This window comes from Lonchura striata, chromosome 4, assembly GCF_046129695.1.
Source record: "Lonchura striata isolate bLonStr1 chromosome 4, bLonStr1.mat, whole genome shotgun sequence".
In the NCBI taxonomy this organism is placed as follows: domain Eukaryota; kingdom Metazoa; phylum Chordata; class Aves; order Passeriformes; family Estrildidae; genus Lonchura; species Lonchura striata.
Genome location: NC_134606.1, coordinates 6,963,977 through 6,986,523, shown reverse-complemented (window position 1 = coordinate 6,986,523; position 22,547 = coordinate 6,963,977). Strand labels below are relative to the sequence as shown.

Here is a 22,547-nt window from a genome sequence, read left to right as displayed (position 1 = left end):
TGTTGTGGGGTAAGAGTCTTGGGTACCTTGATGTCTGAGCATTTTCTCTCAGTTCCAGTGTTGCAGCTGCCCTGGAGGCTTTTTGGAGGTCATAGATGAGGATGTGTGTTTATCCAGGACTATCAGCAAGATTTAATTTTAGTATGATTCATCCAGCCTCTTGTGCAGCTCAGCTCTTACACTAGTTTCTCTGTGTTAGTACACTAAGTTATTTATTTTTTAAAATAAATCCTATCAACTAGGATAAATAAAAGCTTAAAAATATTTTAAAATTTAGAGATTAATGGTTGCTTGACTTCTTTAGATAAGTCTGGATCTCTGGACACTGTGAGATGCACGCTGGTTCTTTCTGCTGAGGACTGGGCAGTATTTTCCTAACAGTGATTTCTTCTTCATATTCTTCAAATCTCTTCTTCAAGGCGCTGTTACTGCCAGGGCCACCTCTAGGATGTCATGAAATTCTAAACCTTTCAGGTTTTTCCATTATATGTAGTAATTACATCAATTTTTTGTGATGTTCCTGGTCATTCTGTATTCCCCAATGGCCAATGCAACCTTCTCTGACCCACCACAGACTCATCAGCCATGTCAACTGCTCCCTGAAAAAACAAAATGTTCTCTTTAAATCGAGACTCTGAAGGAAAAATGTTCATCCTTCCCATTCCATATTTCTGTGGTTTCACTGATGTCAGTTCTGTGCTTCTACTAAAAACAGTGAAGAAACAGTCAAGATTCAACTGCAGCAATTCATGTAAGCCCAGAGCAAATGAACCTTTTACTTCTTTCTGTCAGTCCGCTCAATTGTGGATTTCATACACATATACAACACCTTCAATTATATATTTTGATACTGCTTGGTTGAGTAATATCAAAAGAAATGTATCTGTTCAAATCCACAGTAAATCAATAAAGGTGTAGCAGTGTAAGAAAACAGATGAAACAAAAATGTTTTCTGCCCATGTGGGACTTCACAGCCCTCAGTAATTCAGGCTTCTGGGTCTCCTGAGTGTCAGAAACCCTAAAGCATTTGAGGCTGAGTTGGATTGCAGAGGAACCCAACTTTCATTTCATTTGTACTCTCTCCCTCATCTCCCTTCATGCCTGAGGTGTGAAGCTCCTTACAGACTGCCATGACCAGGACAGAGGGGAACTTAAAATACCATTAATTAATTCAATGCAATCTCTGTTTGCTTTGGCTTTTCCAATTCAGCAGTAGTGTTTTGTGTAAGTAATAGGTAATGGGAGGCCATTTCTAATCTTCAGCTTTAGTAAAACCAGAAAATTTTTTGTAAATGAGTATTTTCTTTTTTTTTAAATCAATAAGTTTCTTCACTTTACTCTGTTGACAGTCCCTTGAAGACAATGTTTTGGCATGGCTAGATCACAATGAGCTATAGCAAGTTGGTTTACATATTTTATTGAGACCACAGATGTTATGTTAAACACAAGCTCTGAATTTTTATTCTGACAAACAATTCTCTCCCCCCTCTTTCTTCTTTTCTAAGAGCTTCAACTGCACTAAACAAAATTTTAAACAGATTATTTCTGTAACAATATCTTGCTAATGAATAAAAAATTGCAAATCAGCATATTAGACCTCAGATATTTTCATGTAACATTCCTATTGCCTCATGCCATGACTATCTGTTCTTTTTCCCCCATCCCTTTTGGATGACTCTTCAAATATGGAAACTCTGCTCCTCTGTATCCTTGTAAAATCCCATTTCTCTGCAGTGTTACATGCCCTAGTGAGCCATTTCATGTAGACCTCAGTGTTTTTTGTTTACTGATGCTGTAAATTTTAGGTATTTTACTCTTCCTCACCCCAAAAGCCCAGTGGACCAAAAGGACAGTTTGATCTTTTCAGACACAGTTACTTCTAGAGAATGAATTTATTGGTGGTGGGAATTCCTCTTTTGGGGTTGGGGAAATGTCAGATTCAAAATATACTGCACTCAGCACAGGGAGTAACTGAACAATTTCAGAATGAGAACTTGACTAAAACTAGTTTGAGGAAAACTTAACTTCTGACATGTTTAGTATCTCTTGATTTATCTGTTGCTGCATAAGCAAATGACAGGTCTTAAATACTGGGATATAGAAATTTTTTCTTTTCTCATTGCACCCATTTTGTCTTTTTAAACAAGAAAACACTTAAGTCCAGTCTTTCTAGGCACAATTATATAGACAAAACACTCTTAATATTTCATAATGGAAATCCATTTTTTTGTGTATTATTGCTATCACGGATAACAACACTGTTGTTGTTTATGGATGTCTGAAGTATTTATAGCAGGAAGCATGTTAGTGTTGGATTTAAGAGAATGGATAAGACACTTAGCAAGGCACTGTAGATGTCACTTTGGGAAGACTTTGTTACTGTATGTTGCTCAGCAATTATTTTTCCCAAAAATGGTTTTCTTTTCAGTGATTAATTTTTATTCTTACATCATCATCCCTGTCATTAATCAATTACTTACATTTTTAATTTTGTGCATGTCTTAGTGTTAAATCTGTTTTTTTATGACTCCTGCTTTCTTTTTCTGACATACCCAACACTTTATATGATTAAATGATTATTAAAATGACTGTGTAGGACAAGTAACTCTGTATACTTGGTAGAGTTTGTATGTTTGGAGACAAGTTATGTGGACCTTCTCATGGGTCTAAAATTTTCTTTCTAGATTGTTCAGTGGTGCAAAATAGGAAATAATACTTCCTAGTGCTACCCAGAAAATTCTGGGTGCCCCAGACTTGACAATGCTACAAAATGAAGAAATATTGTTGAAAATCTTTGTTTGCTTTGTTACTTTGGCTTCAAGTGTTTGGGTCATTAAAGGGATGAGGATGTTTGCTTAGTTGGTGTAGGGAATTTCTACTTCAAACAAAATGAAACTAGTTTCTCCTTGAATGGCTGCAGCTCTTCACCCATTTTAAGTGCTGTCCATGCCAAGGACTGCTGCAGGGAACTTTGCTACCTTCTTAAATTACTCCCCTTTTTTCCTTTTCTAAACTGCATTGAGTTTTTCTTCTGTGATTAAGTAAAAAGTAATTTCGTTCAAATAATCTAAGCGTCATAAGTGACACAAAAGTTTTACAAATATGCAGTGGAAGCTGTTCTTCCTCATCTGTCACTTGTATGTTCATTGGGGTGGTGGAGGAGAGATGTGTGTCTGGAGCAGGGATTTACAGCCCAGATTAAGTTACAACTTGTATTTTTCCATTTTGTATTTTTCAATGCTTTTCAAAGCAAAGAACTGAAATAGGATGTGTCAGGATATTGTAGAGTTCAGCCTTCACAACAGGATCAGTTGCAGCTTTTTTGGAGAATTACAGAGCTTTTGTCTTCACAGAAAGAAGCCTCAAGTACAGGCAAATACTCTGGTTTGAAGCCTTAGTGTATCTAGTACTTCTAAAAATGCTTAAGCCTTTTTTTTTTTGTTTGTTTTTGGCAGAACCATTTTTTGAGCTTCTAAAGGGTATTAAACTGTTTAAAAAAGACATATAGGAACATTTAAATATAAAAATAAATGTTGAGCTGTTGTTTCTGATTTAACCTTCAAAACTGCTCTATTCTTACTCCTGTTGCAAGAGGGGCTGTGAGAAGTCTCACTCTAGTGAGAATGTGGGCACAAAATGCAATGAATTATGTTAGTGTGTATTTTACCTAGTTTTATACCTTCAGTTAGTGGGTTGCTGTCTGTATATCAGACAGCTTTGAAAACAAACACATTCCTTTCAGTGAAAAATAGGTTTATATGATCCAAATTGAACAGTATTTTTATTCCAGGTAGGCTAAATATGTTCTGTTATCTGTGATCCAAAGAGTTTATGAAGGGATAGAGAAGTAGGAAAAAAGTCTATATTCTATTCTTAAAGAAGTGGTAATTAATAAGTATGTGTAAAACCTCCAAAAATCTTCCTCATGCATGCAGAGCTGCAAGGAGAAGGTGAGTAAAGGGACTGAGGTGTGTTGGCCTCCTTGTGAGCAGGCAGGGAAGCTCAGGAGCATTTTCAGTTGAGGTGTTCATGCTTAAGATAATTTAGGTTTTTTAATCAACTAATAGTTTCTTTCTGAGTCAAAACAAAAGCTGAAACCTAACCAATGTCAGCTCTGCAGTCAGTTTATTATGGGATTAAATTAAATAGATCTGAACTGTTATCTTAAGACTATTATTAACTGTTAATTGGCATTTAATTCCAGATAGTTTTAATAGAAAGACTTTTCTGTTTGGAGTTTGTTTTGCAAGACAAAGGGAAAAGCATATTTGTGTGCACACAGAGAGAGGCAGGTTCAGTGATGTCTGATCTAATACAGCATCAAGGGGAAACAGCTGTGATTTAATGAGCACGAAGCTGAATGAGGTTCATAACTAGGACTGCTTCATTGATGTTCTTGGAAGGGTTTGAGAAAACTTCTCTCCCTGCACGTGGCTTCAGAGTTTAACCACTGAGGGAGGTGGTGCCAGGAGCAGAGTTTGTGTTTGTGTGTCTGCAAAACTCCAGAGCTGGGTGTTCAGTTCTGTGTAATTGCATAATTAAAATGCAGCGTTTCGTGGAACACCTCAGTCAGCAGAGAGGGAGAGAGAGGTCCTGCAGCTCCTCGGCACCTCTGCAGAAATCCCACCCTTCTGGCAGAAGTCTGCATCCCTGCTGGCCTGGATCCAAGGAGGATCTCTTGGGAAGAGGGATTTGGGTTTTGTGCCTCCAGGGCAGTGCTGGACTGCTCTAAGATACTCAGGGATTTAACAATACTGTTTGATTGGTCTGGGGATAGGGAGACAGGTACAGGCAAAGACTCTGGTTTGATGCCTTGGTATTGGCAGTGCTTCTAAAAATGGTTCAACCTGCTTTAGCAGCAGCAGTTTTTGGCAGGACCATTTCTTTCAGAGGCTCTGAAGACTCTGGTGTGCCAAAGGCAGCCATGTGGTGTGCAGGGCAGCTTCTTTCACCTCTCTGGAGGAGTCTTCACCCTTCATTTCTAAACCACCAGAATGTTTTGAAATCCAGACATAATCTCTTGTTCAAAAAAAAAAAAAAAAAGCTTCAGCACAGCCCTCAGCACTTGTGTGTTTTACAGAATACTGTGGAGCTTACTGTGAATTAATTCAAGACTCATAAAAATTAGTATTTACTGCGACTAAGAATTATAGGCTTCTACCTTATGAGCTACCAGGAGTGAAGAAAGAAGCTGAGGTTTGGGTTTTGGCGGCCTCTTGAAGGTCAGTGAGACCTTGGCTGTTGGAATAAAGCATCCACCAAGCCCGAGCGTGACTCTGAGCGCTGCGGCCGGTCCCTCGGGACGTGCCCAGCGTTGGCCAAGGTCTGGGGCCAGGCCACGTCACCCAGGACCATCTGCTGAGTAAGGATGTGGCAGAGTCCAGACACAGCCCTGGGTGAGCAGCTGGAGGCACAGCTTCCTTCTGGGTGTCTTAATTCTCAGCATAACCATGGATGGAATCAGAGTGGAGTGGTTGCTGCTGGAAAACTGGGCTAAGGAACCATTTCTTCCCTCAGAAATTCATCACCAGCTGAATTCATCACCAGAAATTCATCACCAAATTCAAAAAGAAAGATTTTTTTTCTAAAAGGCGTGGTGTTGCAAGAGAGGTTACCAGTGAAGTATTGGGCTTGGCTTGCCTCACATGGATGGCCTGGCCATGAGTAGAGGGGCTGTGCTAATGGCTAAACTGAAAGGCATCCTAAATAGAACAAGGAATCAGGATAGATGTCACTATAGACATTATTAAGTTTTAACACAAGCTCAACAGATTAGTATGAGTGCTATAAAAACAGAGATATTCTACTATACAGCAAGGGGCTAGAGAGCCTTCCTTACAGTTTGTAGAAAAAATAGCTGCTAAGCCCATCCACAGATATTATATAGAAATAAGTGAGGTTATGTTGAACACTGGGCTAATAGAAGTAGAATCAAATTCAAATCATACAATCAAAGGTCATATCTTCTAAGTGAGTAATAGCAGAGTTTTGTAAAATAGAAACTTGCAATAAGATTCTCATTATAGATAAATAGTACTTGGATGATTATGGGATGTGCTTTAGCAGCCCCTGTGATATGCATAAAAACAAGTGAACAGAATATTCTGCTCTATCAGTATGAGTTCATAATTTCTGAACAGTTTAATGAGTAAGGTGAAGAGGCTGTCATCTCAGAGGGAGACATGAGGAATATATTCATCTTTAGATATTGTGTGGAGCAAGAGGAAGAGAACCAAAAGCCAATGGCTGCAGAAGAAAAAAATGGTACAGACAACTGCTGAATGAAGTGAGGTTAAATTCTGGAAGAGGATTCCTGATGGGCAAAGCTCCCAGAGTCCACCACAGCTTTTCAAGGGGAGTGGTGGCAACAAAACAAAACAGGGATTTTCTTAATAAGGAAATTTAAGTTCATGAAATAAATTATTCTATGTCTCTCCTATAACACCCCAAGGGAAATCTTCTTTGACCTGTGCTTCTAGGAAATGTGTTATGCCACTAGTATTCATAATGCTTTGTTCAAACTATTTTCTTTATCTGGGCAAAGTGTGGATTTTATCAATTATATTTGAGACAACCTGCTGTGGAAGTAAAATCCTGTTGGGATAAATGTTGTGATACAATTACCTTAATATGTAGGTTAAATGTGTAATAGTAAGAGAAGAACATATTGAATGTATAAAACATGTCACCACTAAAGAATGTACAAATATCCTTCAAAAGAAGCTCAAAAGTTCCAAAACAACACTCCAGGGAAGAAGATCTAGGAGAAAGTAGATTAGCTACAGATACTAATTTCTCAATGTTTTTCTTAATAGCTGCTGATTTGAGAAAGCTGATGGATTCTTAAGAGCCAATTTTAGATTTAATGCAGTATCAACTGTTTTCTTAAATTCCTTATGGTCTCAAAATTGCACCCATGAAACATCAGCTATGTTTACCAAAATATTTTCAAATTTAGATGAGGGTTGCAACACAGGGAGATAGTTCAAAGAAAGAAGTGTGTATCTAGTGTTGACAGTTTTGTAAAATGACGTGAATATGCATTCAGAATTTTCACTGTAACTGAAAAAAATAGGTTTTTACTCTTAAAAAAAACAAAAACAAAAAAATCAACCCACTCCAAACCCCAACCCTATCATTATAACACATTTTGACCTTAAAAATAGCATTTGTTCTTGTGCTTTAAAACAGAAAGTATCAAGGCTTTTTAGTGGAGCAATTTATTCTATCACCATTGAAAACAAATGTGGAGAAAGAAAACTCTATTGGGTTTCTGTCTTTTTGTTAGGTTTCTCTGCAAAAAATAGATGCCATGAATCTGAGACTTTTAATGCCATACAAGAGTGCAAAGAATAACAAGAAAATCTTAACCAAAAAAGTAATAACCTGAGTTCATTGTTGTATCATGGTAACTGCATAATAAATGCTGTAGATGTGACAATTTAATAGATGAGTGAAATGCTGAGATCACTGAGAACACAGAGATTGCCCGGCCCCCAGCCCAGACCTGCCTGTGGTACTGCCTCCTGTGTCACCTGCCTGCCCTCCTGTGTCACCTGCCTGCTGTCCTGTGTCACCTGCCTGCTGTCCTGTGTCACCTGCCTGCCGTCCTGTGTCACCTACCTGCCCTCCTGTGTCACCTGCCTGCCCTCACCCACCAGGAGCTGCGTGGGGAATGCTGAAGGTGAAACCATGAGACCCCACCTGGAGTTACTGAGTCCAGCTCTGGAGCCTCAGAATAAAAAATTTGTGGATCTGTTAGAACAAATCTGGAGGTGGCCACGAAGATGCTCGGGGGGCTGGAGCACCTCTGCTATGGAGACAGCTGAGAGGGCACCTTCCAGAACCTACAGGGAGTGACATGAGAGCTGCAGAGGGGCTTTTGACAAGGCCACGGAGAGACAGGACAAGGGAGAAGGGTTTCAAACTGGCAGAGGGCTGGGTTAGATCAAATATAAGGAAGAAATCCTTCCCTGTGAGGTGGTGAGGCCCTGGCACAGGCTGCCCAGAGAAGCTGTGGCTGCCCCATCCCTGGCAGTGTCCAAAGCCAGGTTGGATGGGGCTTGGAGCAGCCTGGGATAGTGTAAGGTGTCCCTAACCATGGCAGAGGGTTGGAGCTGGATCCCTCCCATCCCAAACCACTCTGTGATTCTGTGGGAACTGGAGGTACAGACAGGATAAATGCAGCTGTCTGAGAGGCAGCACTTCACAGCCTGATAGAGATTTAGCAGAAATGTTGGTGCTTTTGGAGACACAGTGGTCTATCAGGACCTCTGACAATGTGGGAGGTGCTTGCTTTGAGTCAGACTAGTAGTGCAGAAGTAGACAAATTTTAATTTGCTTTTGAGTAACTTAAGATACTCAATCATTCCAGTTTCCAAGAAAAGAATGATGCAATTTAGTCTTGAAGTACTTAATGAAATTATTATTGAGCTGGGTCAGGCTATAAAGTGCCCTCTAGCCCAAGGTCCTGTATGAAACAAAAAGCAAATACCAACTATGTATGGTATTTCTAATATTTCCAGCCTTTAGATATTTCCAGAGTATGGACTTCTGACGTGACATAGCTTCTCTGTTGCCCTCAGTGATATATAGATAGATACATACAGATTTATTTGTTTTTTCCCTCCCTGGAAGCTGGTGGTCCCTTTGACTCCTGTGGACTTAGGTCCCTGCACTCATCTGGGAAGGAGGAAGGTGTGGTAGAAGAAAATGTACCAGGATTGAGTGACTGGTACAAGATAAAAAAGTAATAATGGGCATTGCTGGCCACTGGAATGGCTCACAGATGTTTAGCATAGAGATGTCATTTGGGTGATAAGATAAAGCTGCCCTGGTATATGTGATTATTATACTTAACATTACACATTTTAGAGCAGATTAGGTACACATATCTGCATGTATGCACTCTTAATATCAGGGATAAATTTGTGTAATTTTAGCTCATAATTTGTCTCGTTGCAGCTATTTTTTAAAGTTAAATAATTGCTGATAGAAGGGAGTGGTAATTTATGGCAAGAGAAAATGCTCTCGCCTCATCTCATGTGGAGGGTGGTGGGTGTAACTCTGAAGCTGGTCCTGTTTGCTGCTTCTCTAAAATATGCACTGCTGCTATCTGTAGGCACGTTTTGGGGACTGAAAAGATTCACAGCAATGTGGGTATTTTCTTAGTAAATGAAATGATCGCCATGCAGAACACTTGTTAAAATATTTAGATAAATGGTTGTCTTTAAGTGGGGATATGCAGGTATATTTTCTAAATAAAGATACTTAATTTTGAAAGAAAATAACATAATGAATTTCTGGTTGCTAATAATATGCCAGAGAATAGATTTTTTTTTAACTGATCTAGATTGCCACAGCTAGGGAAGGCAGCAGCTTATTTAAAAAGTAAGCAGTTTTTAAGGAACCATGTCTGTTTATTACCTTAACAATGTTCAACAAATGATTAGATTGAAATGTAGCTATTGCCTTTGAGAAGTGAAATTCATGAGAAGGAGCTGATGGGATTATAACTTTGAATATGGTCCTGTTTATGTGTTTAATGTATTATTAAATGTCATTTGTTTAAGAAAGAAGTTAATAACAGATCTAGTATAAACAAATATTGTTATTGTATCACTTAGGCTCTATTTGAGTTTTGTTTCATGACAGCAATTCAGAATTAAAATTCCATTATTTATTAGCTGGAAAGAAGGATGGGAAACAGCACATCTCGTGTTTAGCTGAGAAATACGGGGAAGTTGAGGAAGTGACTGAACATTATGGATGTAAAATACTCAAAAGTATGAAAGTACCTGTCCAGGAAATGCTGGGTATTTTGCTATAAAGAAGTATTTGGAAAATCTGACAAGACATAATCATGAGAAGATACCCTGAAAGCACCACATTATCTGGCATTGTAGAGGATTAAACCTTGTTTAGGACAGCCTTCTAATGCAGCTGGTATGGCATAGTTAGCCTGGAGAGACCAAGTACTAAGGAGTTTCAGGAACTAATAATTGTGAACTTTAATGAACATGATCTCAGTATTTCAAATTCTTCATTTAGGACATGGTTCGGAGCTGTGTAGGAATAACCCAACACAGACAGTGGACATTGTGTGGACAGATGTGCCTAATTATGTTCTTCCCACTAGTGAAGCCTTTGCCATAAGAGATTCTCCATCTTCCTCCCTGAGAAAGGAAGAACTTCTCCAACAGCTTTACAGAAAACTGGGAAACCTCACTGCATTTCTCAGTAGGGGAAAATATCCATGCAGGAAAACACTTTATCATGTGTAAAGTGTAAGACCTTCAAATCCAGCAGGATTCATTGTGTTCCTACATTCAAGCAAGTTCTTTAAACTTAGTTTTTGAGCAGGCACGAAATTATGACCAGCAAAGTCAGTCTATCAGTTAAGATACTTGCTTTGTGTATTTAAGTACATTTGCTGTCATCCTAAATGTGCTAAAAATCTTTGTGTAGTCCAGTAATGACTGCTGAAGTCTGACTAGTTAAGAAATTAATTTAGTGTTACTATTTCCCTATGGAGGTAATCTGTTTTTATTACTTTTAACACCAAAATCCGCATTGTATTTGAAGGAATAAATTACAAAACAAGGAGAAGTCTAGAAAGTAATTACTGTGAATATGGTAATGAATTCTTGAGCTGCCACTTCACTATGGGGTTTGGTTGGTTTTGTTTTGGTGGTTTTTTTTTTTTTTTTGGTTACTTTTGGTTGTGTTTTTGTGTTTTATAAGACATGTTCATAGACTATGTCAGCAATGTTCTTCCTCAGTTGCTGTTGCAAAGACTATTTTCATAGTTTATCACAAAATGCCAGATTTGCTCAGCATGTAATTTAATCTTATGCTTGGAAGCATCTACATTACTTGGTTATCATGAAGTTATTCTTTAATAAAAATGTATACTTTGTGATTTATATTTTAGTAATTTGGTGAGTCAGTTTATCGATTGTTGCAGATGCCATGAATGTATAATTTGTCACAGTTATTGGTTGCCTCTCAGCAGTTCACAGTCACACGGTGCTCTTGGCTCTTGGGGCACCTTAGGAAAAAACCTCTCTTGATCTGCAAAAGAAAAGCTTTTTCCTGTAAATTATCATCAAACTTGGGTTGATATTGGGTTTATCACTTCACAGCTCAATGAAATCTTGTTATCCTGTATTGGCCAAACTCTGTGACTATATTCATAACGTGGCCTGCTCAGGCAAGGGCTTTGAGCAAATACAATTCAGTGATTTTAAATGCTGTGGGTGAGGAAGAAGAAGCACAACATCAGAAATGGGAGGTGCAGGCTTTGACACTGTTTTAGTTGTCTCTGAACTCAGGAATTATTGGGGTCATCAGACTGGAAAAACAGAATAAAATTCTGAGGCATTTTTATCTCCCTGTTCTACAGTAGATAGTTTTCTGCTGTAATATAAAGCAGTCATGAGTTTTGTTGATTGAAAAGTTTATTTGCAAAAATGAATATTAATGAATTTGATTTTTTTTAAAGGACTGTTTATTCCCTATATTTTAGCAAAACAAAAACAAAAAACAAAAATTGTTTGACTCGAATTAGAAACTTTGCTAAGAATTTCGCAGTGGTGATACAAATTAAGCAGCTTTGCACGCTGGAGTGGGGCTGTGTGGTTGAAACATCTGCTGGTTTCGTTTTGTTATTTTTAAAGGCTGTTTCTGCATCCTGGGAGCCTGTTGAAGGCAGGCACAGAGCTTGTGTGCCATGCCAAAACCAGCGGCTGAGTTCACATTTTGGCTGGACTAGTTCTAGTGGCTTAGATCCCCTCATCTTTTTGGATTCTCTAAAATATCACTGTCTGGAGCTTCCCAGCCATCGGTCGTGATTTAGGCAAGAGCATCCTTCCGTACAGAGCAGAACAAGTTCCCTGGGGGTTCCCCAAGTTTTTGGTCTCTGTAATTAATGGACAGTGAAAAAATCCGGGAAAAGGCCCTACCCAAAATAAGAAATGCAGAGAGAAGTTAAAAGGGGGGAGCGAGAGAGAGGGAGATGAGAAATAAGAAAACAAGAAAGGAAAAGGGCGGGGAAAACCAAGGCGGGGTGGGGAAGGAGAAAACGGAGGAAAAAGGGAGGCAAGGAATTAATCGCGGGGGGCGGGCGAGGAGCGGCCAGAGCCGCCCCCGCCGCGCCCGGCCGCCGCCGCCGAAAGAGCCGCGCTCTGATTGGCCGGGCGCCGGCGGCGGGCGGCCGCCATTGGCTGCGGGCGCGGCGCTCTCCGCCCCCATTGGTCCGCCCGCCTGCCCCGTATTTTCAGCAGCGGCGGCGGCGGCGGCGGATTCCGGTGTGGAGCCGGCGGCGGGATGCAAGGTGGGCTGGGGGCACGGCTGGGTGGGTGGTGGGTGATGGATGAATGCTCGGTGCCCGGCGCGCTGCCCCGTCCTGACCCACCATGGTTGATTCTCTTTTGTTTTTTATTTTTTTTTTCCCCCCCCAATAATTATTTTTTGCACCGCACCCCGCGGCGGCCGCTGGGCGGGGGCTGCGCCAGCGCAGCGCCGGGGGCAGCGCCGGCCGCATCCCGCCCGCGGCTCGGGGGATGCGGCGCTTTGTGCCGGGGGCAGCTCCGCTTTCCCGGGAAGCCGAGGGGATGGATCCCGGCTGGGCTGCGGTTTGTCCGCGGCCCGGGGTGCCCCGGGGTGCCCCGGGACCGGCGCCGTGCGGGGTCCCCGCCCCGGGACCGGCGCCGTGCGGGGTCCCCGCCCCGGGACCGGCGCCGTGCGGGGTCCCCGCCCCGGGACCGGCGCTGCGCTGCGCCGCCCGGAGCTCGGCGAGCGCGGAGCTGGCGCGGCGGGCGGCTCCGGCTGGGAAATCCAGGTTTGCGTGTGCTCCGCCGCGGAAAGTCAATGGGAACCGGCCGGGGAGGTTGTCAGGTCCCAGAGGAAAAGCCCGGATTCTTCCCATAAGTTATTTTTGCGGATTTGCCAAATATTAAGTAACTCCCCTTGGGTTAATTGGAAATCGATGTGGTTAGGTGCGGTTATCTGAACATACTTTGGTTTGAGTTTGAAATAACAAATCTGAAGTTAAATACTCTATTTTTATTTTGCCTTGTAAATCTATTATACGTTTCACGGACAAATTTAGCACTATTATTTTGCAGCGTATCTCCTTTTTTACATTCAACTGTATTTATTATATTTCTTCTGTATATTTAACATCTTATGAAAACCACATCCACGTTCTTAAGTTCTGAGTTTGCTGGTGGTTTTCATGGCAAAAGTTATTTCTGCTGGAGATACGCTTTCAGACAGAGAAATCTGCTGACAGATTTTGCAATGTTTTTTTTTCTGTGGCATTTTTCTCTGCATAAGGCTGCAGTTAGGACTGGGCTCTGTGCTTTCTGTGCCATCTAGTAGTTATCTGGGAATTTAAATACACTGTGAGCATCCCCAGCTGGAGATGGTACTGGAAGCTGTAGTATATTTCTATGTTGTGTGAAAAGTGGAGATTTGGATAGAAATAATTGATTATGGCCATTCAGAAATCAGTGCTGGAATGGGTCTTTCAAATAAAATTTCCGCTGAAGCTTTAAGGTGCCTTATATAGAATTTGGGCTAAAATCAATGGTTCTGTCCATGTAGTCAGTGAGATTTACACCTGCATGTATGATTAACCCCTTGCTGTGCATTGCAGAAGCACAAGGATGCTTGTGGGGCCAGCTCTGTTGCTAGGCCTAAAAACTTAATATTTTGTTGCTAGCCTGAAGCTGTGAGAATCAATACAGGATTTACGTGGAGTGATGGAAGAATTTCAGTCAGGCCTTACCAATGAGGAGCAGCCCCTGTTCCCTGGGGTGTGGGAAGTGGCCACAGGAGCTGCACTTCCCCAGACTCGTGTGTCCTCACCTCCTGCCCGAGCACCCATGGGTGCACAAACATCCTGGCTGCCCACAGGCACCGTGACAGGGGCATCCTTTTGGGAAAAAGGATGATGAGCAGTAACAGCACCTGTTGCACCACCAGTGATTTGTCATCTCCCAGGGAAAAACCGTGCACCTGTAGTTCTTTGATCATCACCCAAATCACCTGAAATGACAGACACCCAGGGAGTTTAACTTGAATTTATCAGTGTTATGATGAGGTGATTGTGATGACTTGAGTAGGTGGGAAGTTTAGAGGGTTGTATATAAATTGTTGTTATTATTATGATTAAATAAATGCTGTTTATACAAGTGATTTGTACTTTTAAAATGAAGCCAGCTACAGTTCAGCAGCTGCTGTTTGAAAGTAGAACTACCCATGTGTACATTTTATGGCACTTTGATTTTGTTACATAATAGCATGCATAATTTTCATGCATTATATAAACTTTTTTTTGCAGCATCCTGAGAAAACAGACAAAATAAGGTCTACGTCTGTTTGATACCTAGTGAAGCTTTTTTAGCCTAAGTAGCAAATTCTGGTTTCTAATAGTGTGTAAACAAACTGCAGCCAGGCTGGCAGGCGTTGCCTGCTTGTGGTGGTAACAGAAATATGAAAGATGATGTGAGCACTGCAGAACTGAATAACCTCCACGCCTCCTGCTTGTTTTCTCACCCAGGCAGGTGAGGGGGAGCAGATGAAGGCTTTTCTTTCCCTTTGGCACAGTACTGGGTTGCTTCTCTGGTAGAGATCTTGTGACCCCATGGAGCTGCAGAAAACCTTGTTGTTTCTTACTCTAAATGTTGCTAAGTGTAGATTCAATATCTAAAGGACATACATGTTACTAAAAATATATATTTTCCAATTACGAAGTGATAAGAAATTCTTAATAAATTAAACAAAGGTTGGGTTAGAGAAAGTGAAACCCTGTTAGTTGGTTTTTTTTTTTTTTTTTTTTTTTTTTGGGTTATATTTTTTCCTAATTGTATTAATTTGCTGAACATAGGTTACTGGAGGTTTGGCACCAGTAATATGGAGAAACCATTCATTCATTACAAAATAGTCTCTGAATTTCTTGTTTACCTGCTCGTGGGTCTGAAACAATCAAAATTTTAGCAGGTGCTGTCTGGTTGTTTTGTAGCTGGTTTTTGTTTGCTTTTTTCCTTTTATCATGACCCTGATGGATGGAGAGAGAACATTCCCTTGGTGAAATGTGAGAGATTATTGAGTCTTCATGGTGGCAGTTTCTGTCTTACAGTGATGTGACTTATGGTAGCACTTTTCCCTGATAGCAGCAATGTTTATTTCAGAAGTATAATTTCATATTTAAACGCATGCAGCGCTAGATTGGAAAACTTTTAATGACAATTGCATGGCATGTTTGTTTGTAAATGGTTATGTTGAATGACGGGAGAAAAATTAATTTGTACTTTTTAAAGATCTGTGATTTTTATATCTGTTATTTAACAGAGCTGTAATGTTATCACTGAGTGCTGCCAGTTGGGTATAAAGTGCAATGTGTAACATTTCCTGGTAGTAGAGTTGCTCTAAGTAGAGAAATAATTTAAGTGGTACAGGATTTTTATAGCCCTCTTGTCACAATTAACTGTTTTGATGAAATATGAATTTACACAGCATCTGCCTTCCGGGACTGGCGTTCCCATCGGAGCTCGCTCGCTTCCCACAGCAGCAGCATCCTGCCCGGAGCCTGCTGGCAGGGCAGGGTGGGCTGGAGCTGCCTGGTGGCCAGGAAACCAGGGCAGTGTAGGGCTTCTCTTGGTGCATCTCCCTGGCAAACATCTCCCTGGGAAGCCTGGGCAGGAAATGCTGCTGCTGGCTTGTGCAGCCTTTCGCTTTCGCTTTAGCAGGGAGCCTGGCTTGGGCACAGCGAGGTCCCTGACCTGCAATCCCTGCTCATCCTCCTGATCCCTGTGCTTGTATGTAGGCAAAAAACATGATGGGGTGTGTGTGTGTGGCCTATCAGTGGGGTGTAGTTTGGGGTCTGGCACACAGTATTGCAATTGATTTTGGAACAGCACCCTATATCCTGAAACTGCAGATGAGGACTTGCTGTGAGATTGAGAATCCAAGTTGGACCTTGCTGTGTCAAAGCAATGGATTGTCTCCTCGAGACCCTTCTGCTCCACATCCCTGTAGTGGTCACTCTATTGCCAGAGGGGAAGAGCTGGAATTTTATGTGGTTACTCCTATCAAGTTTGTCTCTTCATAGACAGCTGTGTCTTTTACTGTTTTATTTTCCTGTACCATGGGGTGGAGGGTGCCTCTCGCCACTCCTGGCAAGCTCAGAAATGGTCATTAATGTCTAACTGCTCAAATTTTGGGTGTGCATCCTGGGAAAGGAAAGTTCACTGGAGGGTAAAGTAGTTTCAGGAGCGCTGATGCTCCTTCTTGGTAAGGGCTAGCTTGGGAGGAGACATGAGGATGTGCTTTTGGAAAGATGCAGTTCCCCATCATGGACCAACTTAGTGTACAATGAAAAATGGGCACAGTGATGAGAGACTGTGGAAAAATGTTAAAAATAATTCTGTAGCACTTCTCCCACTTTTCATACATGGCCTATATTGACTGGTAAACGTTCCAGGTTGCTGCTGTCCCTCCGGAAAGAAACTGTGCACATGGAAGGTCTCAGCCTGGCACAGCAGGATAGGCAATATTCAGTACACAGAAATGGTTCTGAAACATTGACACTAAGTGCTGTAAATTTTGAGGCACCATATTAAGAAATGAGTACTCAAACTAGAGGTTGTACAACTTGGAGAATCTGGTATGTTTGTTCTCTTGGTCTGTGGAAGTGATCTCAGTGCTCACTGCTATTTTTGCTGTCATTCAGGGCAAAATAATTGAGGTCGCTCATCAAGCAAGCTGTGGTGTTGTGGAGACAGCAGCAGACTGTGCTGGGTGCTACCTTTACATCCACGTTTTAGGAGATGAAGTAAAAATAGTTCAGAGTGCCATATCTTGGTGAAACCATCCAGCAAAACCTCCAGATTTTGTACAGATACTTAGTTCAGCCTTTGTCTGCTGCTGCTGCTGCCTGAATCTTTGCTTCTAATTGATCTCTTACTCAATAATTCCAAATTATTGCAATTGCTCGGTCAGAGTGAAAAATTATGTGTAACAGGTTGCTGTCATAGTGGAGATCAATCTTGTTACTTTAGAGCTAGTTTAATGTGGTGAAGGAAAGAGCCCAGACTAGTTAATTGTCTTTTCTTTGGGTTATCCTTCTATAAAATGGGGATAATCATAATTATAAAAGGTGCTTTAGGACTCACTAAATATTTTTTAAGCACTTAGGAATCATAGTTAAAAAAATAATTGCCTAGTAAATTGTCTACTTAATAAAATGTAAAAATAAAAGATGTAGAATATATTAGGCTTCATAATAATTTAAATAGATGCATGTAGTTTATTTACCTTCTCAATGAGAACTAACAACCATTGAAAGCAAATAGGTCTTTAGGAGAACTATATTGGCAAAATGAGATTATTTAAATTAAGGTTTCCAGCTCACTAGCTTAAATTACTTTTACATTTATGATTTAGGCTCTGATTTAAATGATACTTTGTATTGTTAGTGTTCAAAATTTATCATCAACATTGAAGCTGTGAACACAAAAGACGTTTTGGCAAGACTTGCAGAATGCAATGTCAGTATATTTCTCTGGAATACTAAAAATTTAGAAAACAAAACCTTTCCCTTGACACTTAAAACTTTTGATATATGTGGGGGGAAAACCTTAACAAGACAAACTGCAAATGGTTGTTGTTAGCCAACAGACCAATGGGTGGCTGTTCCAATGGCCTGGAAGGGGCCAAGGGCTGAGTAGAGGTACTGCATGCACGTGGCTCTGTGGTCACTGGTCTTTTTAGAAGGGAAAGAATATTTATAAAGACTTTCTTGAATAAATAACATCAGTCCCTTCATCCAATATGAAAGGACTGGTAACGTTTGCTGTTGTTTTTGTTGATTAAGAGAAGTACCAAGAAAAATTGTTCTGCATTACCAGCAGAAATACTGCGGAATGGAAAGGACTTCCTAGAGCTTTTTATTCATTTATTGTTCTGCTGAGCAATTAGAGGAACAAAATCTCTTTACATCTTTTTTATACTCGACAGATTGGCATTTGTTTTTCTCTCTGTGTAAAAACCCCTAAACAATCAACAAGCTGAGATTCTCTTCAGTAAGGAAGGAAGGAAGTTTGGACCAAAGTTTCCAGAATTTGTGACTCTTATTCTTGTGTTACCACAGCTGGGAATGTGAAGGGGAAGATGTGGGCTTCATGTGAAAGTTGCAGGTAGCCTTGTAAGCTCTTGAAGGCTGTAAATCCTGAAAACCCACCTCTGGCTCCCAGTTTTTTTCCCTGGATCCTGGAGCAGCCAGGGTGAGTGTGGTCCCAGGGGTGGGCGAGCTGTAGGTGATGCTCAGGTGAGTGCACTGAGAACATTGTGCACTTACCTCTCTTGATCTCTTTTGGATTGGTCAAAGGGGATGGACTGCTCACTCTTTCCACAGGACCCATGTATGCTCAACATTTCCAACATTAAATGCCTGTGAAGTCAGGAGCAGAAGTAAGTCCATGCTCTGGGCATGGACTCACTAGCCCTTCACTTGCCTTTAGGAAATGTTGTAAACAGGGATCTGATTTGCATTCATTATGAAATGGTAATTTCAGCTTTAAATAATGATGCTTTTTTTTTTTAAGTTGTGATTTGCATTTGTGTCTTTAAGGAGTAAATACCAGATTGCATATGTAGTTTCGTACCTTCTTTTTCATTCTTCCTCAGAATATCTTGGAATAGAATAACCTCTGAGTTGTTACTGTGGCTTATTGGCACCTCAGTAATTTTGAAATCCAAGTTCAATAATCATATTTTGTACCCTCTCAAAAAAAAAAAAAAAAAGGAAAGAAATCCATTATTTGCTGAATTTTTCAAAAATGTTGTTTGGCTCATTTTTTGTGTACCCACTTAGGTGGCCAGAATGTCAATGAAGGCTTTGTTTAAATGTTTTTCTTTATTTTTTTCCTTCCAATCCCGCCCACACATACACCTGTTCATCTAAGTCTTTTGGGCCAGATATCAGTTTATTTGGTTAGGCTTTATGGCTTTTTTTTTTCATCTCCTGCTCCATTCAGTTAACTGCTTGCTGTCAGTTCTGGCACATCCCCTTGTTTTCTGGAAGTTGCCCATGGAAAAAAGGCTGGTTTCCAAAGGCAAAGAGGTAATCTGGCTGGGAGTTGGATTAACTGTTGCAGTAGCTCATGATAAACATCTGTTGCAATACTCCCAGATGAGAACATTGCTTTCAAAACTATTTACTGCACATTTTGAACTGTTGACTTTACTTGTAGTTTTATTTTTCCCCCCTCCAATTACTAAATTCTTTTGAAAGGACATAAATCCATAGAGTCCATCTCAGAGACTGTGTTTATTTTGTGATACAGACAAGGAAATGGGGTTGTTGAGATACTGTTCATGCACTGAAGCCCCTGAATATTTCTGACTGGGGCACAGAAGTGTGTGCATTCCTTAATAAAATTCAACTGCAGAGCAGGCCCCTGGGAGTGCTGCTGTGTGTGTCTGTGCTCTGCCTGTGCTGGAGTCCTCTGGATGTTTTCCTTCTGCTCTGAATTTGGCAAGATAAGGCTGGTGGGGAGTGGAGTTTAACTTGGATCTGAAACCCAAGGGTGGATGTGTGGTCAGAAGGGTTTGGCCAACTGGGTTTGGGACTTTGCCACTGAGGAAACCTTTTGCTGTTTATTTGGAATATTTTTTAAAGTTTGTTTGTTTGATTTATAATTTTTTTTAAAAAAAGTTTTTAATTCTAGATTGAATGGATGAAATAATGACAGTTTCTCCTGCAGCTGGCTTTTGAAGTTAGGTCTGTCAGCAGCCACTTACTGCTGTAGCTGAGGATCAGCAAGCAAAGCAAGCTTTGGTAGGTTTTCCCAAAACATCAACAACCTTCTTCCCCCACCCCACCCAAACCACAAAACCAAACCATTCTTGGTGTCTCTGGGAAAATAACATTGGAAAACAGTATGGAATACCTCAAATGCTGAGTGTTTTCCAACAAATCATTTTTCTTTCTTGTGTTAATAAGGACAATGCTCTTAATGTAATCATGTTAAAAGTAGTTTCACTCATATTTCTCAGAAGCTGAAAAGTATTTTGTGCTGAATTTCATATCTACATGTTTCCTCTCACAATCAAAAAAAAATCATCTGGGTACTTTACATATGTGTTAATCTTTACCAGAATTAACTCTCTTTGCATAACAGTCTAACAAACATGGACAAGGAAAAGGAATTTCCAAATACCAAAGCTACTTGTAGCAAAATACAAGAGTCAGTAACTTAATTTCTTGCGGATTTTCTTAGGTCTGGTAGAAGCCATGTTGTTTTAGCAATAAATCTGCAAGAACAGCTGTTCTGATTCAGAGCAAGCACTTACAATTCAATATCCTGTCTCTGATGGTGATCAGCAGGTATCTAGGGAAGCATACAAGAGCAGTGATAAAGTGATGGAATCTAAGGTGAGATTTCCTAGTTTACCAGTTTTATGGTGGCATCAGGATTTCCAGAATCTGCTTTCTAATCTTAATGCTGAAATGACAGGTGTGAGACACTTAACAGCCTCAGCTATCTCTTAAAGACTGTGGTAGTGATAGGATGATAAAAAAAGGAAAAAACCCTGAAAAGTAATGGATAGTATGTAAATGAGACAGAAATAATGGGATAGGCTGGGGAAGGGGAAAAAAGGTATTAGAATTACCACATGGTGTAAGGAAATGGCAGAAAAGGTGGACTTGTTACGCAGGAGGTGAGACCCTCCTGCACTGGAGCTTACAAAGACCTTGCCCTGGTGGGCTCAGCCATCACCTGCATCACATTATTTGGGTATGGGGGAGAGAAAGGCACAACCAGGACATGGAGCAATAGTTGGCCTGAGCCTGGTTCAAGGCAAGAAAAATGGTAGAGGGCAGACAAATTAAGTGTGGGAGAAGAAACACATGGGAAAGGGGAGCATGATGATGGGAGTGTCCAAGTAACCTGTAGAAACTGAATTATTCTCTGTAAATATCTGTCCATTCAAATTGATGAATAAGAAATGTTGTCTGTGTAGAAAATTTGTTTTGCAGGTTTGTACTGACACCCTTGGAGCGTTGCTGTATTTTTCCCAGGCTTCAAGACACCCAGGTTTTATTTTTAGTGCTGTGAACCTGCTCCAGCTTGCTTCAGTCATTACTACTAAGACCATCTAAATAGCAACTCAAAAAAGCTATTAAAGCAATGTAAATAGTAATAAATTATTTTGGCTTTGTGTGGATTAAAAGGTACATTTAGAATGGACTTGGTTTTGGGTCAGGTTTTTTAATGCTGTCGAGCAAAAGTGTGACAAGCCTTACTTACATCACTGTTGTGCAGAGGTGATGGTGCTGTACTTTAAATAAAAGACATGAGGGCGTTGTGACTGGGATATTCACTGCAGCAGTCACTTAAAAGCAGGTTTTTAGGGAAGCTTTTACAAAAGTGTGTGGAAAACTGTTACTGACTATCTAAAGCAAATTCAAGAATAATATCCAGGAGGTGTTGCAGTGGGTGAGGAGGTGTTAAAACAAACTGCTCACCGAAATAAGTCATGCTGCAAGCTAGGATCAAACCTGACAAATCCCAGGTTTATTGTATGTATCAGGATGAAGAGAAGAGGATGCATTTGGGTACAAAAGGGCAAAACCCATCCTGAATTTAAACACAGTTTACATAATCCTGTGAGCAAGAAGGGGGACAACTAGCAAAAGGGATTGCTTGGTGGTACCTTACAGAAGGGACAGATTCATCTGTGGGTAGAGACCAGGCAAAGCAGATTTAACAGCTCATAGACAAGGTGGGTACAAGTTTAAAAAAAAAACCAACTATACTGGTCTTTAATAAGTTGATATTTTCATATATATGTATATAAATAAACATAAATTAATAATACAGGTAGTATTGTGTGTATATGATATGAGAAAGTTTCCCATAATTAAAGGAAAATGGTGCAGGAACACCTTCACCAGTATGGGAACGGGGGGGACCAAGACTCTTTCAGGATTCAGCTTCATTTACCTTTTTAAGAGGATTGTAGGAAATGGATCTTTTCTCGGTTCCCAAGAACTGGAAAAGCTTTTCCCAGCCTGGCATTCTCAAATCCAAGGAGCCTGGAGTCTGGGGCTGGTTTTCTCCAATATCTGCTGTGGAGGATGCTTTGATTTGCACACTCTTACTGTTGCAGCTGTGGACAGGAGAAACACAGGAGTGAATTGCTCTTCCTCTTTTTGCTAGAGAATTTCACCTTTTCCATTGATTATCCATGCTCCTGAAGAACCTGAGTATTCATTTGCTTTCTGTTAGCAAATAATTTTAAATGCAACTTCCACAGTTACTACTCTCAGTAGGAAAATTGGAGCTCTAACAAGGCATATATAAAATAAAATTTTCCAAAATCTAATAATCTGGGTTATGGTTGTTGCCTTACTATGCAGCTTTTTATTAAAAGGTTTATAAAGGTAACATGTCAACCCTGACTTTTCCCTCTCATCACAGCAATGTTTCTTGTGTGTTTTAGATGCTGTATAACCACCTTAGAATAAACAAACA

The 22,547-nt window shown here is 40.5% G+C and overlaps 1 protein-coding gene across 9 annotated transcripts in view; it reads left to right on the top strand.

Annotated features, from left to right (window-relative positions):
- Positions 1-22,547, top strand: part of CTBP1 (C-terminal binding protein 1) — a 232,382-nt gene that overhangs the window by 72,301 nt on the left and 137,534 nt on the right. The window contains exon 1 of one of the 9 annotated variants that reach the window (XM_021535700.2): positions 12,264-12,334. The exons of 6 other annotated variants lie outside the window; for them this stretch is intronic. In XM_021535700.2, coding sequence (XP_021391375.1) covers positions 12,328-12,334 — 7 coding nt within the window. In that variant the 5' untranslated portion in view covers positions 12,264-12,327. Of the gene's footprint in view, positions 1-12,263; positions 12,335-22,547 lie in introns of those variants that run through there. 2 more of the 9 variants (XM_021535702.3, XM_021535698.2) reach the window with 2 other exon arrangements.